Source organism: Chaetura pelagica, unplaced genomic scaffold, assembly GCF_000747805.2.
Source record: "Chaetura pelagica isolate M959 unplaced genomic scaffold, ChaPel_1.0 scaffold109, whole genome shotgun sequence".
Taxonomy (NCBI): Eukaryota; Metazoa; Chordata; class Aves; order Apodiformes; family Apodidae; genus Chaetura; species Chaetura pelagica.
Genome location: NW_009970725.1, coordinates 14,926,508 through 14,951,369, shown reverse-complemented (window position 1 = coordinate 14,951,369; position 24,862 = coordinate 14,926,508). Strand labels below are relative to the sequence as shown.

The 24,862-nt window shown below is 37.7% G+C and overlaps 1 protein-coding gene across 1 annotated transcript in view; it reads left to right on the top strand.

Moving 5' to 3' along the window:
• SPIRE1 (spire-type actin nucleation factor 1) overlaps positions 1–24,862 on the top strand; it is a 127,308-nt gene that overhangs the window by 86,665 nt on the left and 15,781 nt on the right. Inside the window, exons 7-11 of the mRNA XM_010006941.1 lie at positions 8,731–8,814; positions 9,822–9,986; positions 15,802–15,888; positions 16,265–16,394; positions 19,658–19,699. Of these exons, the coding sequence (XP_010005243.1) occupies positions 8,731–8,814; positions 9,822–9,986; positions 15,802–15,888; positions 16,265–16,394; positions 19,658–19,699 (508 nt within the window). The remainder of the gene's footprint in view (positions 1–8,730; positions 8,815–9,821; positions 9,987–15,801; positions 15,889–16,264; positions 16,395–19,657; positions 19,700–24,862) is intronic.

Here is a 24,862-nt window from a genome sequence, read left to right as displayed (position 1 = left end):
TGAGGAAACAAAGACAGCAAATACTAAAAAAAAAAACCCCAACAACAAATGCAAACAAAAAAACCCAGGAGTCAGTCCTTGTCAGGTTAATGAGCTGAATCTGCTCATCAAAGGGTCAGATGAGCCTCAGAGCAGCACAAGAGAGCTTTTATCCTGACTCTGGTGGTGGAAGACAAACCAGAGGCATGACAGACTGGTGCTGTCTTTTCTTCCTGGTCAAGACGCCTCCCTCCTAAGGTGACATGTCCTTCAGACATGTTTCACAGTAGCACAGAGTCGAATTTCACCTCCACTTTTTCTCCAGTCCTACTCAAACTGAAACCAATTTTTAAACTGAAACAGTATCATACAAGGCAGTTTTGTCAGTGTCAGCATGGCTATAGAGCCACTTGTTTTCTGAAGTGCCCATGTTATGGGTCATCTGCATCCAATACCCTTGGTACAGAGAGCTGTCTGGATACAGTGTCTCTGTGCTAAATCTGTCTCCTGAACCTTTTCATCATTAATTTCACATCTCAGCTGTTGACTGCTCCTTAGTGTTCTGACCACTGGATATAATTGAGGTACTTGTGCAAGAAACACCTCAACTAACAGCTACCGCAAAATCCATATTGAGGCTCAAAAACCCCTTGAAATTCTTCTTTCTGCTCAGAGAGGAATTACATTTCCAGTAGTTCTTGAACATTTGAGCCACAGTAAGCAGTGGTAAGGCTTCTCTTGTTATTGTCAAAGTGAAATATTGTGGTTTATAACCATTTAAAAATGATGTCTTAATCTTTTTTAAAAATGTGTTCACAAAGTAGAGGTGTGTTTTGAATTTGCAGATTATTTAATCACCTTGTAATTGGATGTAAAAGCCCAGCAATGTCTGATCACACCGTAGAGCATGCTATGAGTTAATTCCAAATGAAAGAAACCATTTGCCTCTCAAAGGCTATTAGGAATTGATTCAAAGCACATTTAGGTCAAAGGAAGTAATCCCTGTAGATGGAATTTTGGCCCTGCTGAAATCAGTAAGACTTTTATTGCTGCACCTAACCAGGGTCAGAATTTTGATCTTTTGATTTAATTTTACTCTGGATCGGTCCTGCAGTAGGCATACCAGAAATTGCCAAGAAAATTTTCACACAAGCAGCTTCTGGAATCTGAATACTTTGGTTTTATGATGTGCTTGATCCTTGCTTATAGCTTTTTTGGAACGTATTTAATTTTGAACATAATGTAGCATACAAAGAAAAAAATAAGTATGAAGAAAGTACAAGGTGGAATGCTGTAAATCTTGTTACACCCTTTTAAAATGACCTCTGTAGTTTATACTTGAGGCAAGCAGGAATCATATGATCACACAAAGCTTGTGCCAGTAAAAGCTGTGATGTTGTTTATATGCTCTTCTGTCTTGTGAATACCTGGAAGAATCTTGATTCATGAGGAATATGGCTTAATACAATTCAAGTCAATAAATTAATTTTTCTTTTGTTTTTGTCAAATGAGTATTGAGTATGAACGAGAGAAACACTTAATGCTTCAGTGAAGACATTTTATTGTTGTGACTTAGTGGTGATTTCATTGGCAGATAACTGGAGGAAAAAAATCCCAAGTTATATAGATCAGATCAAATTTTTTAAAAACCCAGTACTGTGTAATATTGTGGTTGTGACACTAAAGATGCCAGAAATTTTATACTGCTAGTTTATTTCAAAACCTGACAGCTTTATTCCTTTAGAACTCCTCAGATTTAGACACAGTTGTAGACATGAGATAAAAATTAAATTAAAAACACTTTAAAGGGGAAAAATAGTCTAAAATGACTTAAAATAACTTTGTTATGAAAAAAAGAAATTACTTTGAAATTAATTTAATTCCTTCTAAGGTCACTGGATGCCATCTGGATATCTGTTTCTCAGGTGTATGAATTTCATAGTCTTTGCTCAGTAGGCACTTGAACAGATAACTTCACTGTAGTGGAAGAGGGAGACATTTTTTCTGCAGAAGTTAACTGGACCAAATTGACCTATCTTATGCTAGAGCTTAGGACAAGACTAGAAGGCAAATAAACTGTGAAACAGGCAGGGCAGTGGGAGATTTCTGTGATGCTGTTTTCAGTTTGGCACTATAACAACTTGTCAGGATTTTGAAAGTTACAGTATTTCATGAGGGATAGATCAGGAAGCAGAAGTGATAGGCCCATGAGGACATAATGTGTTTTGTTATTTTTTTTATATACTGAGAAGTCATGTGCTCTCCAGTCTATCATGTGAACAACGCTGTCATAGAACAAATGGAGCATGGCTTCACAGAGGGTTTTACTGGCATGCATTGAGTGAGTGCATTAATCAGAAATGATGAAGCAATGATCAAGCTGTTCAGATCATCTCAATGGATGTCAAACAAAATGTTTTAGGCACTTTGACAAATACTTGATGCCATGTGTTTTTTATTTCCAATCTGATTCCATTTGTATGAAAGGTCAGTAGTAAAGCTGACTTGCAGACAGGGAATGGTATTGCCATTCTTAAAGAGAATTAAATGTTTAATGTAGCAGATGCACAGGACACGACTCAAACTAGAGTTGAGAAAGGTAGGATACCACTATTGCAATAGTAAAAATAGATTAAATAAATGGAGTAACAGGAGAAAAAATGCTTATTTCTGTGAAATAGCAAAGGTTATTGAGATCACTTTTGTTGGCAGCTAGCCATAGACAGAACTGTAGGCACAAACAAGTGATATCTATGAGATAAAGCCAATGTTCCTGCTGTGGAGTACATATAAAGGTGACACACATTACTTGGGAATGGCATAAGGTGTGACTGAGAGACAAGAACTGTGCAAGTATTGGACTGCAGAAATTGCTGCTCTGAATTGGACTGTAGATCCACGTGGTCTGCTGTCCACATTGTGAACCTGCTTTATTGAGAGGCTATCTGCCCTAGTCTTCCTTCAGCTTCCTGTTACTGCCCAGTCTTGCCTTCTACCGGAGTTCATGCTCCACGTGCACTTAATGGCTGAGTGCCAGCAATGTGCCCTTGTCTCAAAGAAGCCTCATGGTGTTCTGGGCTGCAGTCGGAGAAATACTGCCTGTTGGTCAAGGGAGCTGATCCTTCTCTCTACTTAGCACTGTTGAGGCTACACCTGGAGTGTTTTATCCAGTTCTGGGGATTCCCAGTACAAGAGAGACATGAACATACTGGAGAGAGTCCAACGAAGGGACACAAAAATTTGTATCTCTCATATGATGAGAGGCTGAGAGACCTGGGTCTGTTTAACCTGGAGCAGAGAAGGCTCAGGGAGATCTCATCAAGGTCTATAAATACCTGAAAGGAGTGGTGCTCAGTGACAGGATCAGAGGCAATGGGCACACACTCTCTGAACACCAGGAAACACTTTTACTATGAGGGTGACCAAGCACTGGCAGAGGTTGCCCAGGGAGGTTGTGGCATCTCCATCCTTTGAGATATTCAGAAGTCACCTGGACATGGTCCTGGGAAACTGGTTCTGTTTGGCTGTGCTTGAGCAGAGGGGTTGGACCAGCTGATGTTCCGAGGTCCCTTCCAACGTCAAACACCACGAGTGGTATCAGTACATGGTGATGCCAGCCTGTAGCAGAGCTAAGCATTCGTGACTGGGTTGTTGGTGATAAACTCCACAACTGGCACAGCTGGTACTAAAAGACACGATGTGATGGTGGCCAGCATAAAATACAAGTGTCCAGTAGGTGGATGTGTCTCGATCTGCTGCAGTAGATTTGATTAATATCTCAATTTTTAGAGATTTATGTGCACCTTAAAGCATCAAGGTTAATATTCCTTCCAAACTAAATAAGACTTTGTATATTTTTGTAACTGACTACATCTTTGATTGCAGTGAAAGTCCATGTTCATCAAAAACCCATTCATAATTTCATAATCCACAGCATACTTTGTAATTAAGTTTTTGCTAGAATACAGATAAAGCTCCCAATCTGTCATCTTCATACTTTTAAATTCTGTCACCTTTCATTTCTGTCCTTTCTGATGCAAAAGCATAAATCTTTTAGTCTACCTGGATATATTTCAATCTGATCTGTATGAAATATAAACATACACATTGTAATTAAGTGCATGAGTAGAAGTGAAATGATTCCTTTATTTTTTTTCTTAGTTTCATTCCATGCAAAGACTCAGTTGGAAGACAGTTAATTAAAAAATTCTAGTTACCTTCCATTTAATGTGGCTATACTGGTGTATTATTTGTACAAAATATGATAATGGAGGTAGTTAATAGGTACCTAAACAATGTTAATGGCTAACTTATTTTGGAAATATGGTCATTAGCCAACTTACTCCTAATAGTCTTGTGACTGTGAAAGCTGTTAAATACCCTGCTGCTTGGATTTTCAGAAAACACAGCTGGAGAAGGAATTTTATTCACAGACATTTCTGTTCATAACTTCACTTTTGCCTATACTTCTGAGTTTCTAGTGACTCCACTTTTGCAAATGTGTTGTCCTCAGGCTTGCAGCCTCATTGTAGTGTGCTTGATCCCTCAATTTGGGAGCTTTAATAAGGGAAAAGGCTGCTGTTTTGCTTTTGGCACAGACACAGAATTGACACAGAAATACCAGAGTTGGAAAGCACCTCTAGAGATCATCTAGTCCAACTCCCCTGCTAAAGCAGGATCACCTAGAGCACAATACACAGGACTGCATCCAGATGGGTTTTTAATATCTCCACAGAAGGGGGTTGTGTGGTTGGTTGGTTGTTTTTGGTTGGTTTGTTTTTTTTTTTCTTACCTGATGCAGGTTCTGTCACTCAATAAACATTACATGTACTTGATTTGGGCTTTTTTTTTTGCCTCTACTTAAACAGTTATGTTGAGCAGGATGGTGACTATTGCCCTTTATAGAGCTAAACAAAGTGTGTCAACCTGTACCACTGTGTATGAACTCTGATATCCACTTGAGATGTTTTCAGGAACTGATTTAATTGTTCATCTTCTCATGTTTGAATTAAATGGGGTTTGGACCTTTTCAAAGAACTAGAGTAATGCTGCTGGCCAAGCCTGTGGAATTTAAATCCAAGTTGGATAGCTGAATATGTAAAAGTAGTTTTTTTCCCTAAGTGAAGTTTATGTAGTTTTAAATTGAGCCTAGAGGTGTAAGAATATTTTATTAGTTTCACAGATAACAGTGTAAGAATTACTTGCATTAGTGAACAAATGATTCCTAATTAAGAATATGAAGTGGGAACAGCAATAGACTGTGTTCTGCAGTTGATGAAAGACGAAGTCCAGATCTGAGTTCCTGAGAATACTGTCTTCGTTAAAACGTTACATTTTAGAGAGCATTATGTGGAAGAGAGTCTTTGATGCTGTGCTGACAAGTGTCTTATATAAACTCCCATCTGTCACCAAGCACAGGAGAGGGCATCTGAAATGTGGGACACACAGCAGCAGCAAATCAACTGCCTGCTTTTAATAGTGCAGCAAGACATTTGAAGACATTTGGTATTTTTTTTTACTAGCTTTTGTCACAAAATGTGTTTAAAAAAAAAAAAAAAAAAGCTAAATGCTGTAATGGTATAAAAAAAGCCAAGGCTGTTGAAACAGTCACTTCTACAATTCCAACCCTTATTTCCTGAATGAATGCCCTGGCAGTAATGGATGAGTTAGGTTTGTGGTTCTGGGATCATTTAGAAAACCCCTTTTAAGATGTTTCTGTTTTCTGAAATGGAAACCTATTTAGACCTTGTATTTATTATACTATAGTAGTTCTTCTTAATCCATTGTCCCAAGGGTAAGAAAAAGTGGCTACAGTAGCTGAGGTTACTCACAGGTTTTGGATCACAGTTAAGTTCTGACACATTGTCTTTTGTACTGTGTATGTTGGTTTCTGTAATTTATGATTGAAACAGATGCCAAAACCCACTGATGCTGGCTGAAGGTACTGGAGAGGAATGATAATATTTCATTTAGTCTAGAAGCTTAAACATAATCATTTGTCGCAGTAAATTTATTCCTTCCTAAGCACCACCTGAGAGGTGTGGAAAAACTGAAGAAACCTCCCTAAGCACTGGCTTAGGGTGGAGTGGACAGAGCACTTGCTGAGTTTTTTTTCTCCCCAATCCTCTTAAGTTTTATAACTACTATAATGATGGAAATTAATTTCCTTTCTGCTGTTCTCCACTAATTGCATGATGAGCTACATTTAAGAGTGTGAGCTGGATGACAAGGAGGGAAACAAACTATCCCTATGAAGTGGGTGTCTGTGCTAGTATGCGGGAAGCAGCTGGAGCACTTGGCTAGGATGGGGAAGAGTAGGAGCCCAGCTTTGGCAGCAGCCTGTGCTTGTACCTGCATATTTGGATCAAAAACCTGCAATTTGAGAGAAGACTTACCTCTTGGCTGGCAGGTTTTGCTCTTGGAATTCTCCAGCGCGTGATAGGCAGCATCATTTACACCTGTGCTTTCTCGGGTAGAAACTCCCCCTCAAGCTATGTTCCAGAGAGACTAATTAGATGGTTGCTTTATTTGGAAGATCTTTCAGCTGTTCAGGGGCTTTTTTTCCCCTCTTCTTATTTTCTGCTGCTAAGAAAAACATGTTGTAATCTTTTTACCTTCATGGAATATTTATGTCAGTCAAAGACATCAGCCTTTAGGCATAAACCAGCCCAGTAAACCATATGGTAGAGAACATGGTTGCTGAGATGAATGATGGCCACAAATCTTCTTGAACAGTCAAAGTAAAGGTTAAGCAGCTGGAACATGTTAATTTTTTAAAAATTAATGTGTGCCTTCCAGCATGGAAAGGAGGAGCAGATCTGACAGTTGTGAGCTCATTTACTGCAGTTAGCTTTTTTATTACAATTAGCAAAGGGAGAAAGTATCAGAATGTTTTTATATTTTGCAGTTTATCAATAAATATTAACAGTTTTCAAGAAAGCAAGTCATTTGCAGTTAACACATACTGTATTTGAAATTATTTCTGCAACTGTATGATACAGAAGAAACCCTGGATGCCAAAATACACATAAGCGAGGCCTTCATTTTACTTGTTCTTTCCATTTTTCTTTTTTTCCCCCTTGGAAAAGGCTGAGTGCATGTGTCAGACTGACTGCTGACTGCAGTGACAGGACCAACACAAGTTTTCATAAAGACATTCTTTCCCAATTAGGTATCCTGTGGTGACTGCTGCAAGTCATGCCAAAATGTTCCCGAATTGTCCTGTGATATTTTTGCTTCTTTAGTGTAGGTGTTTTCTGGTTTTAGAGTCTTCCTGTAAATTATGTAGTTTGTTTTTATAGGGCAATGATAGTATTTCTTCTTTGATATGAAAGCAAGTGAGTTACTTAAATAAGACAATAAATAACCTATCTGCTGTCTTTCCAAAACCTTTGTGGTGGCTGACTCAGATGAGCTGTCTCTGGAATCAGGTTTGGTGGATACCAGCACTCTGTTAAATGTGCAAGCTAGGCACTCTTCCAGTGCTTCCATTTCTTCCACTGAAATGTTGGTAGTTTTGGAACTATTTCCTGGGTTTTTTTGTTGTTTTTTTTCTTACAAAGTATGCTTATCTTTAGGTTTTCTGGGAAGCTCAAAAGTTAAATTGAAACTGATTGTTGCAGTCCATTAAAGGAAGAGCTTGAGTACTTCAAAGTGAGAAAAAGATTTTTGATAAATAAATACATCTGTCAGATCTTTAACCTATTCTTTAGTGTGACAAGATAAACAAGTAGTTGTCAGAGGATTTAACTATCTATTTTTAATACATTAGTGAGCACTTAGAAAACAGATAAAATTAAGCCTTGGTAAAGAATTCCTAGAAAATTCTCTGTGAAAATCGAATGGAGTATTGAGAATTGGTTTGTACTGCTGATTCCAGAACATTTCAATACAGAAGTAAACACAAATCATTTAGAATATGCAGTTTGTGTTAAGATTATTTCTGTAAAGCCATAGCCTTTTAAATCTCTTGCATTATTTGTCTGTGTGCAAGCTTGCCTGTTCTTTGTTCTGCTGTAACTTTTAATAATTTTTCATATTCTCGTTAGTATGTTGAAAGCTTTTTTTGTCCCTTTGCAGACGATCTTGTCCATATTTGCATGATCTGATCTTGATCATAAATAGCAGGTTTTGCCTTTGAGAGTCCTGTTTCTCCTCCTTACATGATTTTATTACTCAGATTTCAGAATTTGTAACCAAGTTATACGGTCCACCTTATTTCAATATATATACACAAGTCTGTCACTATTCAGTTTAAAGGATTTCTTATAGTTTACTTCTTCTCACAACTAATTTCCATGGAATTTCTTCTGCTACAAAAAATGAGCTGTCTTGAATTCAACAAATGACATTCGTTTAAGTATGAATGGGGTCCTTACCAAGTTGGTTGTGCTTTCTGTGCTGTAGCTTAACAGACAGGCTAGGTGGTTGGGGTATTTTTTCTATGCATAGCCCAATTTTAAAATATTAGAATGTATACATATATTGTTTTCCTCTGCCATGCTTTTATCTGAAGTACTTTCGTACTCGAAACTTAAGATGTTTTTTTCCCCAGCATTTTATGTCCACTTTTACATTAAGAGAAATATATTCAAATTGTAAATTCAGGTTACTTTTACACTATTACAATTCAAGTCATAAAACATTTGGTATAATACTCAAAAACAACTCAACAGATGTCAAAAAATAAGCTTCAGTTTTACTTGGGAGTAATGCCTCTCGTTTATTGACTGATCTGCTTTTCATTGGCAGAATCTGAAGAAGATTCAAGAAATGGACAAAGAGGCAAGTGATGAATCCAGCGCAGATCTTGATGACTTAAAAAATGCTGACTGGGTAAGACAACAATTGAATAGTGATTCAGCATTATTACTAGTAGTTTGTATTTCTTTATTATGCATATGTAAAGTTGTTGGTTTATATTAAATTCAGTGTCTGGTGTTTTTTAACATATGAATTAATAGTGACTCATGACAAGTTAGAACCAAATGGAGTCTCAAGTGTCCTTTGCAGACAGATGAAGCAATACAAGTCTTCAAGCATTACATTTTTTCTTTAGATTGTTTTCTTGCAATTTAAAAAGGCTGGACGTTTAGACAGGTGTCATGCTGGCTGCCTGTCAGTGGAGCAGCCAGGTAGTAGACAGAGCCACCAGCTGAGTTGTGCCGGTGGTGAAAGAAAAATGTTAGAGAAATTCTTAGCAAAAAGTAGCTTGTTTTACTTTGTAATTACTATTCATAGGGAAACATTATGAGATACTTGTTTTCAATCTCCTAATCTTCTATCCACTGCCTGTTTTCCCTCCTCTCCAGCCATTCTCACTACCCAAAAAATGATAGGGAGGTGTTACTGTGTCTCTTACAGACAGACCAGAAGGAAGTTGAGTCTGAAGAGGACATTGCTAGACTTTAGGATTTGGAGTCTGTTCTAGAATTGCTATTTGAAGAAGAGCTGCTGGGAAATTTTGCAAGGAAGTTCTGGGCCTAAGGGAAACCAGGTTGCAGATTCAATCACTGTTTTCAATCACACAGTATTAGCTATAACTCTAGAAACCTCTCTGGTGTGATTGCGGTATACTTGAAATGGGCATACAGATGTATGGTATGAGAATTTCAGATCCTTTTTCTGTGTTGTCTTAGTGGTGAACATCACTTGAGGTGAGACTCTGCAGCCCTGCTGAGTTGCAGCAAAGTTGTTTTACATTCATGAGGGTAAAAAAATAAAGTAGTAAAGCTGCATGTATTTGGTGGTGTCCTGAAAAGGGAATGAAAAACATTTGCTTGATCTGAGGTGGTATTCAAGAGTAAGGTATCAAATGAAATTTCTCTCTCCTTTCTCTTCAGGCTCGTTTTTGGGTACAAGTGATGCGAGATTTACGGAATGGTGTTAAACTTAAGAAAGTTCAAGAGCGTCAGTACAACCCACTGCCGATAGAATATCAGCTCACACCCTATGAAATGCTGATGGATGATATTAGATCCAAACGCTATACCTTAAGGAAGGTCATGGTAAGTCAAGAGAATTGCTAGAACTTGTCAAGTCTGAAATGTTTTTTTCCTTGTTGATCGTCTTCTCTTCTTTTTCTGAGAACCTTGACATTTTGTTTTCATGTAGATAGTGATATTTATGGGCTTTTGTATGGGATCTTAAATTTCAGGGAGAAAGCATGAAAGCAATAAATGTTATATGTGTTATTGTCTTGGAATATTTAGTGTTCAAATATATTTGCTTTCCTGACAAAACCTCACACAGCCTTTGGTATTGAGAAAGCGGTGATTCCACTAGTAGAATTTAGAGATGGGGTTGGGAGAGAGACAAGAGAGACAGAAAGTGTGTAGTTTGTTCTATCAGAGATCATTAGACAAAAGAATAAAGGAAGAAGAAATAGAAACAACTGCATGGGGAGCAAATACTTGAGTTCTGTTTCAAATATAAATGCCTTTTATGTATGAGCTGGAAATACCTTCCTAATCAAGATCTGAATTTAGACTATCAGATTGTATTTATTTTCTGCAGTAGATGTTGCTTAAATGTGAAATCAATAGGATAAAATACATACCCAGGTAATGATGTTATCTGTCTTTCCACTAACAATTCAGAGAACTGTGCTAAGTGTTCCTACAACCCACTGCAAAAGAGGAACAGTCCCCTCTGGACCTTGATTACTGTATGCAATTGGGGTAGTAGCTGTGCTTGAATGGGAACCCCTGGGGGTGTCTAATTTTGCTTTTGTCAAACTAGCCTTTAATTCATATTCTGCTGAGCAAGCTCCTGCCTCTTCTGAAGAGATTTTCTGCATTATATGGTAGGTCTTGAAGGCACAGCTGCTCCTCTGCTCATCCAAGCTCTCACTGTGTATGAAATCCCTTCAAGCATCTATTTTTGTCCTGCTATCTTGTCTAGTAGGTAGATTGTCCAAAGAGATCTCTGGGTGTAAACATGAATTGGGATTACAATCAGCTGTAGGTACAGTACCCGTCGTGCTGTCTGTGATGCAGTTGCTGGCTTAGTCTGACAACTACTAATGGCATTGTGTTAAAAAAATAGCATATCTCTTATAAGCTTTACATTCAGTTACTTGGATTCTGCTGCAGGGTCTGCTCGAAGAATATGCAAAGCATGCACAATAATAAGAGTGCAGCTTGACATGGAATGTATGGAGCCTGAAGGATTCACATAGAATTACAAGTTTAGTTAGATTGCATAAATAGAGCATCTTTTAGCTGACCGTTGTGGGTCAAAGCTGATTATAAGCATCCCCATCAGAGAAAACTGTAATGGTTCCTGAGAAGAGGAGAAAAGGACAAGAATTCTAAATCTGAATTTTAAGGCAGCCTGGGAAAGGTGGATTATGTTGCTTTCTATCAGTCAAAATGGATGTTTGGCAACACTTTTTTTAAGTGATATTTGTTTCAAATTTATAGGTAGCATTTTTAGACTTGGAAGCTTGTGAAGATGCATATGCTCCTAATGTTAACAATAGGTTAAGTACAGTTTTAAAGAAAGTTAGATGCAACATGAAGTTTTTATGGTTCTTTTTATTAATACAATCCTGTATTCCTGTAATCTTTAAATGTCTACCTGGAGAGATTTAATAGTATTTTTTTCCCATGGAGCAATCACTCCCAAAAAGTTAAGAATTGTGAACATTGGTAGAATCAGCACTTGGAAATGGGGAGATTTAGGAATGAAATTAATCTTACAGGCATATGTATTAAGCTACAGCTTTTAATTCCACATGGATTCACAATTTGCTCTCTTTCCTGCTCACCTCATGCCCTCCAAGATGGGCACCATTCAATATATTTCTTGAGTAGTGCTTATTGAATAGTAGCTGATAACTCTTATGTTAGTTACTCAATGCATGACTGTCAGGTACCTCTTATGTGGTATCCAAACTCAGCAGTTCTCAACTGAGAATTCAGTGGCATGGCTGTTTGGATATTTTTTTACAAAAACATGTTTATTTATTTACAGCATTTAGCATCTTACAGTAAAAAAACCCAGCTGTACATTGACAGTATCTTCATACACAAGATTTCAGATGTTTCAAGCATAGAGGATGTGAGGAAAAGTCTTAGGTCAGTTTGTCCAGATGAGCATTGTAGAGTCTGTCATTCTGTTATGCACAGGTCTGATCTAGTTTTACTGAGTAGTATTTAACTGCTTTAAGTGGGAAAATATCCTTTTTAATTTTCTGCCTTTGTCACATGTTTCTGCAGAAATGTAGGAGTCATCCTAGGTAGAGCAGTGAGCTTTACAGTTCCTAACTGTGCATTAGAGGTATTCAGAGGAGTGACTGTGTGGATTTACTATGGTTATCATGTGGTGTCATAAACATGAATCTGTAACAAATATGCAGGAACAGCGGTGTAAGTACAGTGGCCTATGATGTGAAGTACCAAAGCACTTCATTCTGGGACACTGCTGCTTGAGCTTGGTGTGTGGTGTCAAATCCACACTCTGTAACAACTGTGTTAGCAAAAGCACTACACTGTGTGCATGATGAAAGATGGCAAATATGTATCTACTTATAATACTTTAATTCACAATAGAACTTTATCATGAGCTGTTCTGGAAATGACATAGCATGCCCACTCTGTCCGTGTCTTGGTTTGAGCCAGGATGAAGCCAATTTTCCTTTCACTTATTTATTTTTTCCCTGTCAGAAAGCTCTCTTAACTAGCAGCAAGTAATTTTAACTCTCCTTCCCTACCTGGTGGAGGGGGGAGGGGATTGAGACCGTTGTTGTCTCTGGTTTAATTGCCGATCCTGAGTCAAACCGTGACAGTGTCCATGCAATTTCAATTTAAATACAAATTTCTAGATAGTACAAAACGATATCAGTTTCATGTTACTTGCTACTTAGAGATAACACTTTCCTATTTAATGCTGTCACCTTTTACAGCAAGACAAATAAATGGCTGAGATAATTGAAGGTCAATGGTAAGTGATGTAGCTTTTGTGAAAGTCATGTGTAATACACTTCTTTCTTGGGATCACCATTTTTAAAGCTCATGTTTCAGCCAAGGGTTACAAGTACCATTTGCAATTACTTTTTTTAACTGCATGTCCATATTTATATATTAAAATGTGATGGTAGCAGATTGTGAGTGAGTAGATGAGTACATGGCAATTTTTTTGTGCTTTAGCTGATTAGATCTCCAGATTTCTGGTTGATTTTTAGAACCAGTGATTATGCTTTCTCCACACTGCCAGTTTTAATGCATGCAGCTGTACAAAAGCCATTTTAGACACATGAAGACTTAGGATAGTTTTACAGTGTTTTGAGGTATGTACTTATATACCAGGTTGCAGTTGGAGTCAATCTGGTGTGTGGAAAAAAAAGATGATTTTGTTGATTTTTTCCCCCCTGCACGCATTGTGGCTGCATCTGTGCAATATATCTCTGATTTAGATTTTAACCGAGAGCTAGAAATTATAATTAATTAAAAGAAGTGTGTGATATTATTCATTACAGAGTTAGTTTGAGTAAAGAAATAGATCTAGCGTGGAGAGAGAGGATAAGAGCTTCCTTTCAGTGTCTTTCCTGTCAGCATCTTGTTTAGGTGCTGAGCAAGTAGGCTCTGCCCCCTGTGCTCCTGCTCTTGGCTTTTTGTGTGCAAGGTATCCACTTACTTCACCACCAGCTCCCCATGTATCCTATGGAAAAATCACTTAAGTAAATCTTATATTTCTCCTTTTCCAGTCAAATGGGAATCCAGATACTAATTATACCCTGGTGGCATGAAGTCAGGGCGTAGAGTGCCCTAGGGTGAAAGGCTCAGAGCCATGTATTATTTATTTCCTATTGTCAGGCTGAGGGTTGTTCTCCAAGGCTGGAATGGAGATAATCAGTTTACAAAATGACTCTTCTGATGCTAATAACTCTCAACTTCAGCGATCAACTTTGACATCTGATGAACAGTAACCCTGAGAAATTAATAATCCCTCAAAGCATGCTGGCCTCAAAAAGCTGTTCAGTCTTTGAACAGAAGAAATCTATCACACCACTTAAAATAATTTTCTCCTCATCATAAAAATGTCAAATCACGATTTAATGGAAACCTTTTCAATTTTATTTTTCTGCTCTATTTTTATGAAGGTGATGCATGTTGCAGAGTTTAGCAGGTTGGTATTCTGTGACAAGCTGTATGAAGTTAGCTCTAAGTAAGCTAAGGAGGTGATTGGGGAGAATAAATGGAACTTGTACGATGTCTGGGGTAGGATACCTCCAGAAACAGTCCCCAGGGAAGCAATGTAATGTTCCCCAGGAGGGACTCTGCAGCTGCATTCTTACTGGGGAAGGGATGAATGTTCTTTGGAAAGCTGTCACCCTGCTTCAGCCTGAAAACAGGGCATGACTAAGGTGAGCAGAGCTTGTGTGGAAGGTGCATAGCATTACTGAAGTTCAGTTAAGGTGACCTTATGGGCATTTAAACCCATTTTTTTGAGGGCAGCATTCCTTCTGGTTAGCAAAAGTGCATGTGATTTGACAAACCAGAGCTGTGTCTTTATATGTATTTTCTAACTACAGAGCTTGTATGAATAATCTCTCCCAAGAGCAGCAACGAGCAAACTGACCCGTAATTAAAAAAAAAAAAAGTACTGAAACTGGGGACACTAGGTCCAAAAAATATTGTGTCATAGGAACTTTTGTCAAACTGGAGGGACAGGGCCGATAGCCAGGTCCTGTGTGGTAACAGAAGGTACCAGAAGGATGTATGACACTGGTGGTGTGCTTGGGCACTACTGTGTGATGAGTGAAACTGATGTGGATTTTTTAAGCAAACCCATACACTTACTCCCAGCATATAATTTGTAAATTCTTCAAATGTTGGGAAAACTTCCATAACCTTCTTTTATATCCCATACACATACTGAATTGCTAACTTTTTCCTGTCATGTCTTGTATATCATCTTATTCTGACTTATAAGAGAAAGAGATGTCTGTCTCTCTGTGGAACACAAAACAAATAACCAGACAACCCTCACCCACCTCCCTTTCTATGGAAATGTCAATTTACAGAGAGGAAATGCTCTTCCTGTACTGCCAATGACATTCTATGGCATTCTACTGATTTACTTTCTAGACATATTAACAAACTTAGTTTCACACTTGAGTGATCTTTAATGTGCAGGTGAAAAGATAGCTATGAAATCATGCTCCCTCTCCTTCTGGTGGGATTTACACACAAGGGCACCTCTTCATGGCAAGAGCAGTGGAGGCAGGTGGTAAAGACAAAAAAAAAACAAGGGGAAGGTATTTTTCAACCATTGTTACCAGCAAATAATTGGTGGTTGTGCCAGCTCTAGCCTTACTTTCTCATCACTGCTCGGGAGATGGTAAGGAGACTGGAGCATTAAAGAGCATCCATGTTTTCTCAGAAGCTAAGAGCAGAATATTAGAGACTCTGTAATGGTTGGCAGAAGACATGGTTCAACTAGTTGTTCTTAAAAATGGTGCTGGTACCTTTTCCTCCAAACAAGATGCAAGCTACATCTGCATTCTCCCATGGGCACATTTGCAGCCTTGACTTTTGATTTCTTGATCTCAAAATTCTTAATATTGCTGATCAAAGCTGCTGCAGTTGTGGTTATTCTACAGCTATCTGCAAAACTGGAAAGCTGTTGTCTGCATCTTTCCTTGCTCTGCTCATGGATTGTTGCTCTCTGCTCAGGACTGATGGGGTTTTGTCTGGTGCAGGCACCAGAACACTGCAGGCATCTCTCAGGGTTGTTGTGAGTTTTCAGTTGATCCCATCATCTGCATTAATATGAATGCAAAACACAGAAATATATATTTCACTTTCTTCTTTCCAGGTCAATGGTGACATTCCACCTCGATTAAAAAAGAGTGCCCATGAAATAATCCTGGATTTCATCCGATCGCGACCTCCATTAAATCCTGTATGTAATCCAGTGGGCTTCATTCCTAAAAAAATGTGGCTTTTTAAAGCATGTTTGTGTCCAGGGAATATGCTAAGTAGTACATTTTCTGACATGGGCATTCAAAAATACTGTGGTCTGTATATAGAATGTGGTCTTTTAAAGAACAATGTGTAATCTTGTACCTACCAATTAATAGCTGTTATTACCAGTGACCTTTTATCAGTGGGAAATTATAATGAATTGGGGAAAAACACAATCCCCTTCACAGTTTATGAATTTGAAAATTGAGTGCATGTAAAATTGTATCACAGCTTTCCACATTTTTTTTCCAAAAAAGTGTGAAATCTACTTTCAAGGAAGTTTTATGTAAACATGATTATCTTTCTATTCTAAGGCCTCGGCAAGAAAACTGAAACCAACCCCACCACGGCCACGCAGCCTTCATGAAAGGATACTGGAGGAAATAAAGGCAGAGAGGAAGTTACGTCCGGTCTCACCTGATGAGATAAGGCATAGCAGGCTGGGTAAGCACATGGCTAGTTTTTATCTGAAACATCCAGAAAACTTCCCACATAAGGTGCAGCAATATTTGCAGTGTCTGTGCAGACGTCGCTGAAGATGAAATTGTTCTCATGCCATCAGAAGAGGAAAGAACCTGCTAGGTTCTAGGGCCGTGCTGGAGTCCTATGTCCATTTTCTAGGCCTATGCAGTCTTAGTGCTAAGTTATTTTTAAAAATAAGATACTGTACAGTTCAGTTTGTTTCCCCTCATGTTTTTAATGTAAGTAGTAGATAAAGTTAATGGCATTATATTGCTTGTTGCACATGACAATTAATGTTAGATTTGCTCAGACTGGAATGGGTATTGCTTTTCCACAGTGTAATATTCCTTACATATCTGCAAGGATTCTTTACATGTCACTTTACATTGATTTTATTCTCTTTGTTTCTTTTTTTAGCATCATCTATTTCCTTATTTTCATTTAAAATCTGCTTTTTTTTTTTGTTTGCCGAATCTGAGTCTTTGCTTGATTTTCTAACATGTGTGCATATGTATTTTCAGTAGGCAAATAACTCCACACATTGCATTTCTGCAGTGTATATTCAACAACCTACTATGAAACTACACTATACTATGCTTTCCAACAGTCACCAATTTGCATGAGTTCAATGGTTCTGATTACAAAATCATGACAAATATAGCCTTACATTGTGACTTACATTTCTTTAAGAGTGCAGTATTTAATTGTGTCAGGAAAACTGAGCTAGCTGGATTTTTGAAGGGCAAAAGTGGCATCCTATGGCTGAAAAAGCTTGACATAATCCATCTATGTACTCTCTATTGCTGCTTTTTGCAAAATATTTGTGCTCACCACATGTGCTTAAAGGCACTGGTCCAGATTCAAGTGGATTGTGACAACCCATTGTCTCTGGAGAAAAGCAGTTTCATCAGGCTTGCTTTGCTGCATTGTTTTTGAAGTGCTCGGTAGAGTTTGGTGAATGCTTGGGTGCATTTTTAAAAGCACAGTGCTTTGAATATTGTTTATTTGGGCCTTCCAGTTTCTGGTTTGGATTCAGTCTATGCTTGCTGTATAAGCTAGTGTTTCTAATAAGCCTAGATGTTTTTCCAAATATTGTAAAAATGTGGAATAATTCCTTCCTTTTTTCCCAAACGTTCAATTTCAGTAGTTTAGATGTTTTCTATCTGGGAATTATCATGTCCTCTTAGGGGCAGCAAATTTGATTTAATAGATCTTTACAATTTTAATTATATAAATTACAAGAAAAAACATTTAGTAAACAGTTTTTAAAACAATGTCAAATTTTACATATTAGTATTTCTTGGGATGATTTAAGGGCATGGCTTCCAGTGAGGAATACCTGTTTTCCACTGCCTCTAATTTTTCTAATGTTGAAATATGAGATTTTGTTCTTTCTCACATTTAAATTATCATTATATCCAAAGTTCCTTTTAGACTAAAATGTATTTGTGCAGAATTGGGAATGGAGTAATGGTAGTGACATTCAGTATAGTACAAATAGATCTGCCATATAGTTTAGATGTCCACAGAAAGTAATTTAGTGTAACAACATGAGAGGTAATAAGGTTTAAGGATTATAAATCTAAGTAGAAAAAACATGTGGAACACTTGCACCATCTGGACAGAAATATTTGTTGCTAATAGAAAGAAAAACAAAACAAAAGGCACTACAGTGAAATATTTGGGAGTATAAGATACATGGATCATGTCCCAGAGTTATTCCTTCTTGCTCAGTTTATAGCAGTCAGTTGCACAAGTACACTTGACTACTGGGAGGAGGGGGCCTGTATTCTTGCAGTTCCTGTGCTGCAATACCAATGGACCTATGGCATGTGTGTCCCAGCAGCCACAGGCTGTGTCCCTCTGCTCTGCACAATGCAGGAGTACAGGTAAGATATTCTCTGCCCCAAGCTGCCACTGAGAAGAGCCAGACTGTGACTGGCCACTCCCAACCTAAAACATTTTTGGAAAAGGTAATTTAATCTTGGTAGCTGTTCTCACAGAGGGGCAGAGGAATTGGATGAGCTTTCAAATGACCTTATAAAATAACGAGAGTAAGCTTTTGAGACAAACACAGCCTTGCGATACATGTCATTTGAATTAAAAGCATGGGTTTGTAACTTGAGCAAGTTGACCTAATGGAGCTTGGAGAAAACTTTTGTTTCATGTACATGTTTTACCAACCTTGAGTTAGAACTCAGCATTAGGTGATAAACACCCTTATGCTTTAAAATGAGTCAACTCCTGACTGCGTTCACCACATAGATTTATTCTCATAAGCAGAAATTGTCCCAGCACAACCTTTTTTTAATCATCTTTTGATGCAGAGGTATGTGTGGCTGACAGGCCCTTGCATACCAACTTACATGTTTATCACCTGTAAGACAGGTAAGTTGATGTCAGTTCTGATATGTTCTTGTATATTCTTGTCACTGGGCTTGGCCTACTTAGTTGGATTAGTACACTGAAATTTTGGGTTTGGTTGAGAAATATTTTCAGTGTCTACTCCCTCAATTACACTGTTTAATTGAAAATATAGATAGATCTTCCCAGAAATAAAGAGCATCTGACCACTTTGTTATTCAGGAGTAAAGTGGTTAGAGGTCCAGAAAGGAGAGGTTAATGTTATGGATACATTTTAAGGGCTAAGTGCACCTAAAGTTTTTAAAAAGAACAAGAAGCAGCAGAAATCACACTGTGGATTTTTCCATCCTCTTCAAGGAAACTACTGCTCAAGCTTAGCTTGAGTGTCTCTCTTTATTAGTTTAATTATAATCATTGGAGATTATGCTTAAAAAAATCAGAAATATCTTTATTTCAGGTCACTGAAACTTGTGTGAAATGTGGCTTTGTACTTTTCAATTTTTTCAGCTCTTTCTTTCTCTTCTTTCTCTCTGTTTTCTCTCTCCTTTCAATCTTTCATACCATTTTAATTGAAACTATTCAATTTTTAAGATACTTGCCTCTTGTTTTAGTATTTGATTTATTGAATTCCAAAATTATCATTGTACAACTATACAAATGTATTTCTAATCGCTTTGTTTGCAAGTCTCATTTGTATTACTGTAGTTTTCACACTTTGAGCTTTACTACAGTAAAGCAATAGTATGTCTGACACATTTTGGATTTAGTCAACAGAATCCAAAATGTCTCAAGGAGACTTAATCTTTGGTTTTCATTACCCCACGGCTCTTCTAATAGCTGAAATATTTTCTTTTTGTTGTTTGTTTTTTTCTTTTTTACAGCAGTGCGGCCACTTAGCATGTCTTACAGTTTTGACTTGTCAGGTAAAAGGTGCAACAACACCTGACGTGGTTATTGTGCTTATTGTGAAATTTGTTCCATCTGTTTGTTGAATTCCCATTTAAGAAAGAAACTTGAAGGGATTCTTCTAAGATACGGTCAGTGAAAATAAAAATAAGATTATTTATTAATACCTACATTTTCCTTGTCACAAAAGGATGCCTGGGTGTAGGAAACAACTGTATTTCACCTGAAATAGAGTGCTGGAATTCTGTTCTGTAAATAACCGAAATAAGGTGGTACAGAGCTATTCCAAACTCTAAAAAGGGTAGCAGAATACAGTGTCACCTTAAAGACTGATTTGCTTATTTATTAATCTGACCCCTGTTCTTTACACTCACTTTTTTACTAGACCATCTTTTACAGTACTTCATTTCTCATTAGGATCCAAAAACTAGTTTTGAATTCATCTACCTTTTTAGATTTAATGAAATACACCTATAAATACCAATCTAGAAAGGAACTGTCAATTATACTGAGTATCTTTACAGCAAATGCACTGCAAGTCGTGAAATCAAAGATGTTCGCTAGAGAGGTTAAACCCTCCTTCTTTCCTGGTTAGCAAAGTAAGTTGTTAAGGTTTGCTGGTGACAGCTGATACAGAGGATTCGGTAGCTGTTCCTTCAGCAACTATCAAATTTAAAGCTTCCTCCTAGTAAGCCATTGGTTAGGATGTGCAGTAACTGTATGAACATGTTCAACTTCAGAAACAGCAATGTCAGAGAGAGTTTGTGCCTATTAGCCAGAAAATAAATTAATTCCTCCCTCGTTGTGCACTAACTTTCTAGGATGCTCAGGCCCAAAGATTTCATTATTGAGGTTGTAAATATTCTACATTAGCCTCAAAGGTTTGTTTGCTGAGCAGAGATTCTGAACGCTAGCTCTTACCTAATTTCCCCTAGGTGACTCCCAGGAAAAGCAGTCTCCAAATAAATCCGTGCTCTCATTTTTTGAAGAAGCAACAGCAACTGTACGCTCTGCTCTTCCTTCCAGTTCCACATAAAAACCCATTGCAGGCTTTTGGTCCTCTGATTCTCCAAGCACCTTTAACCTTATGCCTTTCTATGTGGAAAATAAACACATAATCTGCCTGAAATGCTAGTATACTGTGAACTATCAAGTAATTTGATTACCATAATATAAAAAGTATAGTAGTTTTGTAATGTGATAATGAAGTTCACAAGCAACCTATCTGTGAACATGACTTTATGTCCTGGCTGAGCCAAGTAAAGAGATTGCCACTGTCAAGAAGAGAGGAGTGGCTCTTGCTGCTCCCTCTCCTCCCCAAGCTCCTCTCCAAGCTTGTGATTCCCCCTTCTCCTCTGTGGCAGTTCTGTTCATTTATTCACAAGATCCTGGTTAAACTTGTGTAACTCAGGAAAAAAATACTAAAAAAAAATATAAATTTTTCCCAAGATTGTTTTTCTGCTCTTTTAGTAATTTAAACTTCTGTACTATCTGATGAGGTGATCAGAGAGCTGGCTAAGGGTAGATGGGAGGAAGGAACAGACTCTCTCTGTCAGAGGCAGTGACAAGCTGTTCATCCAGCTCAAGCCCTTTTGTGAAACCTTACACTGATGGTGTATTGTGTAGCTACAACTGCTGTCTGGTGGGATTCAAATTATGTATCTACTTAACATGTATCATGTTTTACTCCACTGAAAGGTGAAGGATCCTCAGGGAGGTAGATAAACAGGGAAACTTCAGTTTTCAAAAAGTGTTGCTGCTTTCAGATATTCCAAAAGTTCTCTCAGTTTTAAGACTATAAAACAGAATGTGCCATTGTCCAACAAAAGTGAAGTGTTCAATCTGTCCTTCTACATGTGTCTGTTTGCTTCTTCTTTTGCCCTTTATTTCTAAGAATCCTGAGACATCCTAATTTGTTTCAATCCAAACAATATTTTGTAAAAGCTCCCTTCATGAACCATTAATTCATTACCATAATGTTTTTATTTTAAAGAAGTACTCCATAGCAATCTATCTGTACTTAGATTTGCTCTTTTTGACTGACCATTGAAGAATTCTTCCTGTTTTCTTTATCCATCTTCCAAATGTGATTGCTTTTGTTTTTTTGAAGTCATGTGGTTCTCAAGCAAGTAGTTAGAAATGGTGTGACTGAGTGATCTGATAGTAAATTCAGGATGATTAAAACATTCCAGTTAGGTAGATGTGAGACACCAGATGAGCAATGCAAATGAATTAGATGGGCTGGGATGTTGATACCAAGCAGATAAGCGGTAGTTTTGAATGTTGTGGCTTTGTGTGCTTTTACCTTTTTAATTATTTTGGGAGTGAGGGTTATATGCTGTGCTTTCGTTCCATCATCACTGCTTCCACACACTTGCTTTTTTTGCTGCTTTCATTTCTCTCTGCTTGGTGGAATTGCTGTCATGAAAAAACACAAACCAACTGAAAACCAGAAGTACTTCCTACTAAGTGCTAAAGGACAGGTTATTATGCTTGCTTATATTATTCTTGCTGTCTGCAAGTGGGATAATGCAGACCAATTCTGAGAAGACTTTAGCTGGCACCAAGCCAGTGTGGTTGGTATGTCAGTCTGCCCAGCTCCACACTACCTGCTGTTGTCATCCTGAAGAGGAGAGGAGGAGTGCCTGGGACTGCCTTTTTATACTGCTTTTTCCTGCTGGTAGAATAGAAGGAGCAAGCGGTAGCCAGCTGTAATAAGGGTAATCTGAGAGGTACTTAGATATCAACTAGGGCAGTCATTGCCCACTATTCTAAATAGAAAAGTAGCTTGAAAGCAGCTTCACTTCTATGCCCTGCATTGAATGCAGCTCAAAAGACCAGTTGTTCCCACTCTTAACACGAAAGGTCTTACCCTCAGAGCTGTATGCGTGGCTGCTTTAAAGTCCTTACTTCAGAAACTGTTTGTATATTTTGGGGTTGGGAGTGTGCAGGGTGGAAAGAAAAAGGAAATATTTAAGCCCAAACTTCAAGGGAATTGTTCCTGTTGTACCCAAGTCTGTGAGGTGACTTGTGTCACTGTTGGCTTTACATGATCTGTGCCTCAGTCCAGTGTGAGGAAGGAACTCCACCAGGTCCTTATAATTTCTTAATTTAGATAACACAATAATAAATGTGCTACAAACACTAGGAAAAGACTGGAAGTTTGGTATACTGATTTATTAGTTCTCAGGTTTGGCTTCAACGTATCAGTCCATTGAGAGGAACAGCACAACTCTGTTACCATCATGTGTTATAAAATATTTCCTAGTATACTATCATTGTCATATACCTATATTAATTCTGCAAATGTGTTTTAGCCTTCTTTTAAACTCAGTGTGAAAAAGATGACATTGAAGAAAACATTTGCCGTATAGAACAAAATTCAGGTTTCTATTGTCACTGTTTGCCAAGGAGGGCTGGTTAGGAGGCTGACAGCATATGGTTACATGGCTGCTGTGGTTTGCATGTCATCTGTGGTCCACTTAACTCCTTGTTTCATAAGAGACTTAATCTTACATGTAAATAAAGGTGCGTTTCATATTGTCCTAGGGTGGTTTGTATTTTATTTCCCCCTTGTTTAAGGCTAGTCAGGGAAGGCCAACACAAAGATCAAATAATTAAATCAAGACCTCTTCTTTCATTTGCCTGTTGTAATGATAGCTTAGAAGAAACTCAAAAGAAACCAAACATATTCATCCATTTTGCAGGTACTTTTCATTGTACTTGCTGCATGAAAACAGAGAAATGACACTCTCCCAGTTTGTCTGACTCTCTAATAAAATCTTAACCCCAGGGCGTTACATACAAAAGCCTTTTTTTGTTAACATAATGTCAATCATCTCCAAAACATGTCAATATTCTGTGAAACTAGAGATTGTGAAAATACTACCCATTTTAAGAAAAAAAATTTAGATTTTTGTTTCAAATAATTGTCCTTCAATTTCTTCTGTCATATTAATTTTTATAAGCATTAATCTAATGGTTGTTCCTGACTTGTTTATCCTGATTAATTTTATCATGTTTACAATGATGTATGATTATTTGCCATGTAGTAATGTTTCTTTTGATTGAGTACATTGCTAAAATAGCTTAAAGTAATATTTTTTTTGGTCTGTGTCTGCTAACAAATCCTGGTTTTAATTTGGAACAAGTTATTTGTGTTGAAATCTCTTTGCTGAAGCTGTAAAATTTCATGATCCCTTCCTCAAATTATGATAATCCTTTTATTCATGTATATCCAGTACTGTACGTGCAGGAGTGATAAACTGAACTGAAGTGTTGTTGTCAAAACCTATTGTTTAAATGGGATGGTTTTCTAATTTTACTTTGGTAAAAATTGTTTGTTTCCTGTTGTTTTATTCTTTAGTGCTTGAAAACTGTAAAAACAACTTTTATTTGGAGGAAAGAATCATGATAACTGACATTTTCTACTGAAGAACCCTCCAAAACAAATCCTATTGATTGTATTTTATATTCAGTTTCTCTGGTATTTCAAGAAGACTTAAAAACAATATGTTTCTGAACAGCTTATAAATGTGTGAGCTTAAATAATGCCTGGTTTAGGCTCTATCGATAGTGATTGGCTACATAAATTACCTCCAAAATGGATCAGAAAATTCCCTTTCTGGGGCCTGAAGAACTGGCATCTAAATTCAAAACAAAATCCCAAAACAAAGGAGAATCCCAAACCAAAACCCAAACTAGAAAATAACAGAAAAATTATTATCCATTTAATCACCTTCCATAGTGCCACGGGTTACCTGGTGGATGTCCCCTCCTCTTTCCTTTCCCCAGAGCTGCCATATGTTTTATTTTTTGATAAGAAGGCAGTACTTCCTCTAATAAGAGGGCAGCCTTCCTATAATTTTTATTCTGTTGAGTCCAGCCATACTCACAGGCCATTCTTCAGCCTCCCTACCATCAGACAGGGGAGTCACCACCCCGGAAGGTTTTGGGAGAAGAGACACCACCTTTGGTGATTGTGGTGGTGTGCTGGGGCTGCTCCATTGGACAGTCTGTTCAGGAACCACCCTGTGCAATCAAAAGACAAATCAAAGGTTTTTCTCTTGCTCATCTGGGAAACCCTGAGCTTCTTCAATCAACTGCATGCCAGCTAGTTACGAGGTCTCAAGACATGGAATTGGGAGCAGGGAGGTGAGGCAGTTTGTTTTCAGTTTGCC